The 5,237-nt window shown below is 37.3% G+C and overlaps 1 protein-coding gene across 1 annotated transcript; it reads right to left on the bottom strand.

Annotated features, from left to right (window-relative positions):
• Positions 1 to 2,953: 2,953 nt before the first annotated feature.
• LOC114728606 (glutaredoxin-C3-like) lies at positions 2,954 to 3,443 on the bottom strand. Its single transcript, XM_028915517.1, has one exon. It carries the CDS (start codon positions 3,441 to 3,443, stop codon positions 3,075 to 3,077), a length of 369 nt encoding a protein of 122 aa, XP_028771350.1. The 3' UTR covers positions 2,954 to 3,074.
• Between the last annotated feature and the right edge of the window lie 1,794 nt (positions 3,444 to 5,237).

Raw genomic sequence — 5,237 nt, 5'->3', positions numbered from 1 at the left:
GAGAGACAAAGTGGATTAAGATCTTATATTTAGAATCAAAATAAAAGTCAAATAAAATCTTATATCAAGGACCAGAGGTAGTATTCTGCACATTGTATACCCAAGAAATATTGGTACTTTAATTCAGATTCTTTAGCTCAGTAAAATCTTGAAGAGTGATTTTTGACCGATTTATGTTAGCTCTTTAATTTATATCTTTTATAATATATAATTTAGATTTCTAATACTGAAAATGATGTTTTTAAAAATAATCCGTTTAAGAAAAAATTATTCAAGAATGAATAAGATCCTTAATTTATGTAATTTTGACTATTATATATATTATATGAACAATATTTAAATCAATTTCCTTATATCCATGGTGTTAAATTCTTCAATCACACATAATTATATATCATATTTTTAAAATATTAGTATTTAATTATAAGTATAAATAAAAAAAATATGGATGACTATGTATAACTAGAGAATTTAATACAAGGAATTTGATTTAAATTTTTTTCATATCATATTTACCCCTGCCTAGCCTGGACCAAGAGACGCTCCGCTTTCGCTTTCCAGTGGGGGGTCTCGACGGCCGACGCATTTGGTTCTCTCTCTCTCTCTCTATTATAAAATCACACGGTGGTAGGTTTGCAGATACCATCCCTGTTCTTTGTATATATATTCACAGGAGATTCCGCAATGATACAGATGTACATAATCATCTATATAAAAATATAAAATTCACACTAAATCAAACTATGAATTGTTTATAAGTTATGTACTAAAGTAATTTTATATACGGTCCGTATAAAATATGTACATCTATATATGTTGCTTCAAAAAAAAAAAACTTTAATAACGTTTCATGACGTTCTTGACCCAACGACCCAAATTAGCGAGACTTGTGCTTCATTAAAAAACAAAAAGGAGTACATCATGGGTTTGTAATTGAGCTATACTATGGGCTAGTTCATGTAATTAAAATAGGAAGGACGTACCACACCATGAATGAAGAATTAAAAGACGAAATGCTCCTAAATATATAACATAAACAAAACAGGCCGTGACCCCATAGGGCATAAACAATTGCATGGCCTGTGAAATAGGACTCCTATAGGATCATCTCATCTATAATGATATGGTGAACTATGGCAAATTTGTACATTTAAATCGGGTTGTTAATGTGAGTATCTTGTTGATAGATGGTATGTAAATATTTTTACGAGCACTTTTTAAACTTTGAGATATATTTTGATTTTAATGAGTCCTGGAATTCAATTCACCTAAACATTTTTTGTACTGAGAAAAATTACACGTTTGAGCATTTAATAAACTTTATTATTTATTGTGCCAGAAGAAACTTTTATAAGTTAGTGGACTTGTTGGCAAAAAGAACAAAAATGAATGTGCTAATATATATAAGAAAATATATGAAGTCTGTGTGAGATCAGACATGGGGAGAGACAACAAATAAAACGACGACAATGGGTCAAGGTGTCTGATGAGACGAGGGTTGAATTAAGCGAGTGATCAGGTGTTAATGGAGAAGGCTATTACGCGTGATACGCGACTCCATTCCTCGCCCACTCCATTATTCATCATTCTGCTTCTAATCAATCCATTAACGCTGCAAATTATGATTGGTTAGATTTTTTTCATTAAGAAAAAGATTTTTTTTTGTATAACTCCTAATATTCCCAAGCTATTTTGGGCTTGAGATTAGTCTTTGTTGAGTTAGAAGCATTAAGAGTAAAAGGTTTCCAACAAGTGCGCTTCAAAAGCCGAACTTGTGTTATTCTCTTTACAGGATAAAACCACTTACTATCTCAACCACCTATTTATTGGTAGAAAAGAGTTTATTTATTTATGAGCGAATAAGCTCACAATAATCAAGCGTGAAAGCGCGGTAAAGCCCATTAATAGCGCATTGCGTGTTGCTTCCCAACCAATAAAGGGTCTTTCCGATCCCTCCATGGACCGTTCCCTGCAATCATTGACCCAATCTCATTTAAAGACTCATCATGCCCCAAACACGGCATAAAAAATTGAAAATAATCCAAAAAAAATAAAATAATGACGATAGGCCTAGCAAGTTATTCACAAGAACTAATATTCAATTCAAATCCTTATTAAAAGATGTACTTATGTTTAGTATTTGATAGTACTTCAAATAGAATTACTTTTAATAAAAAAAGATTCAAAAATCAAGAACACCACACACACATGTAAACAAAAATATATTTTGAATAATAGGTCTAGGTTGAGATATGTTTAGAATAGCTGCCCAAACAAGGATACTAAAAGATCTGGATCTAATAAAATGGATTAATTTCTCACAGTATAGCAAATCAAGATTTATTAAGAGAGATACCAACATTTAATGCAATTACAAGGAAGGAATTGCATCCGAGGGAAAAACAAACTGCGCTATAGACAAATTTTCAAGTCCTCTCGCTCGCGCAGTGTGTTCTGGTTTAACGTTGCAGATGTACACCATGGTGGCACGTGACAACTATCGGGTGAAAGTATTTGCAGTCGAGGAAGAAAATAAACAGAATAATACGTCACATGCCAATCAAGTTTCAGTAATTGCTATTAATCTTTATCACGAATTGAAGCATAGCCCTAAGAAGCACCAATCAAGTTCACCGCCACAAAGCCACAAGTGATTTTTCAGCACATTATTGAACCAAAATCGATCCACTTCCAAGGCAATTTCAGGTACAGTTTGTAACTTCGTATGTGCAGAGTGCAATCCCAGTTCCAATATTGTTAAATAACGAGCACTTTGTACCGTTCTCTCAAAAGGGACACAGAAAGCGACAGCTTCGTCCCCATATTTCGCCGTTTCTGGTCTGGTCTATCCCCCACTTTCTCACCCTGTCTTTCGTTTTCTTGTCTTCTCCAACATACACGTACCCATACATCAACTAAAAACCAGTGAAGTATGAAACATGGCAGAGAAAGCAAACATTACTTCTTATATTAATTTCCAATTTTGGGATGATCTTTACAGAAGCGAGAGCCCCAAGCAAACCATTACAAAGAAACAATTTTTATAATAATAAAAGATAGAAATTTAAGAACACTCAAAGCCAGAGAGCCCCGGCTTGCTTGAGGAGAGGGACGAGGGTGCCGTTGATGTGAGAGGCCATCACTCTGTCCATGGTCCCGACCAGTTTGCCGCCGATGAATACCACCGGCACGACGGAGGGCGTTCCCAGAATCCTGACCAGCGCCCTTTCCAGGTCCTTGCCGGCGGGATCCTGGTCAAGCTCGTGAACCGTAGGGTTCACTCCCATACCACACAACAGCCTCTTCATGGCGTGGCACATACAGCACGTACTTACGCTGAATATCACCACCGCGCTCTCCGACGCCATCCTCTCTATCCTCTCCACTGGGTCCACGCCACCTCCCGCCATATAACCGCCCCACGACGCCGTTTGGTACTGCATTCTTACTCCGAAAATAGTTTCAGGAAACTAATGGAGGGTGCAAGATGATTGTGATGAGAGCCGGTGAGAGTAGAAAGAAGCTCTTGTTGTTGCAGTGTGAGCAATGCCGGGAGATCCGGCTGCTATTTATAGAGCCCAGGATCACATCGAGCTTTGGGAATACGGTTGCCCCGCAAAAACAAAATAAACATTGAACGAAAAAGAAAAAAGGCTTAATGTGCGTGAGGGGATCATGCTGTTGTTACTGCTTCCTTTTTCCTTAGAAATATAAAGTTGGTCTCTGTAGCAGTCGTCACCTTATGCAAGACAGGCACAGACACAGAGAGGAGAGAGAGGGAATGAGGAAGTTTAAAATTTTTAATTTTTCATTTAGAGTAAAATTCTTATGATGTAAATTCTTGTCGGTGATTGATTGTTCAGAATTTTTAATTTGGAAGTTTTAACACAGCTTGACACTTAAGTGCCAAAACATGTACTTATTACACTCCGGCAACCTTGTAAATAAATTATTATGGAATGGTGTTTTGATCATTGGAGGTAGAAACAAAAGAGAGAGATCGAGGAGAGTCAAAGTGTTGGAATTGAAGAGATGATGATTAAGTGAAGGGTTAAAAGAGGACAGGAATCGAAGGGGGTGATCAAGAAAAGAAGAGAAAGAGGGAGACATAAGAGCAGAGGGTTTCGCAGGGGAGAGAGCATGTAGACGGCTGCCTTCGTCCTTGTTGTCGGCCCTGTGATCTCTCTCTCTCTCTCTCTCTCATATGCATTTCTGTTTCTTGGACTTCATCTTTACATCATATCGTCTGCATTTTCCCGTTACACTCTCCCAAGCTTCCCCTCCAAACTTGTCATTTCTCATTCTAAACAAGCCATTGCTTATTCTATCTTTTTCATATCTTTCTTTTCCCAACAAGTCATCACCTTATTCCCGTAAAGTTCAAACTTCATTAAAAGCCTTCAACATATATCCATAATCCACGCCACATACACCTTCTAAAGTTATTTCATGCCCCTCATATCATCTTACACTAATTTGTGTATGTCTGTGCGAAGTCCAAAATTTCTGAACAGACCAACTTTACAGAAAGACCAACCCTAAAGGAGTAAGGATTACCTAAAAAAACAAAAGGTTTCCATCATCTGGTCCATATAATATAACCCAGCAAGATTTGATATGCATGGACTCATCTTTTTGCTCACACATGCTTTATGCAGGAATATATTCTCCCTACCAATTTTGGGAAGTTGCAGATCATTATTCACTTTACTGTAGAATTTAGAAAATGGAATGGGTGTGTAGGTAGGTGGGGAGCAATGAGGGCACAATGCTGGACTCCCCAAGGCTTAGAGCCAGGAGCACGGTTATAAGACATTAGAGACACAGACAAGATCGCATGCAGTCCTATCCATCTATATATGTAACGTAACGGTGACTTCTTTCATCAGTTGGGATAACACCCTGAGTCTCAAAGTAGTTTGGAGGGTTCCGAAAAGGATGCAATTAATTAAATCTTCTCTTTTACTTTTATTAAAGAAATGTAAAAGGGCTGCAACATGGTAACAATCTGCTAATCATCGGGCGCGCATATGTTATTTGCAGTCCTAGATAGATATATAGGAGGGGGTCTGCGTTTGTCTGCACAGGATGGGTGATATGTCCCCTTTAACAGAAAAAAGAAGGTTTCTCTTTTAGTGTTGGCCCTTGAAGATAACAAAGGAAGGCTGAGTACACAGAAGGCCATGTTTAGGTTGCCATATACATAGAGAGGCTTTTAACAGAAGAAAGATTTAATG

The sequence above is a fragment of the Neltuma alba genome, unplaced genomic scaffold (assembly GCF_004799145.2).
Source record: "Neltuma alba isolate B1F8T4 unplaced genomic scaffold, ASM479914v2 tig00012563_pilon, whole genome shotgun sequence".
Lineage (NCBI taxonomy): Eukaryota > Viridiplantae > Streptophyta > Magnoliopsida > Fabales > Fabaceae > Neltuma > Neltuma alba.
This window is presented reverse-complemented; position numbering and strand designations above follow the sequence as displayed.

Bases quoted from the DNA above. Each gene is read 5' to 3' on its own strand.
- LOC114728606 (XM_028915517.1), bottom strand. From the start codon at position 3,443: ATGCAGTACCAAACGGCGTCGTGGGGCGGTTATATGGCGGGAGGTGGC.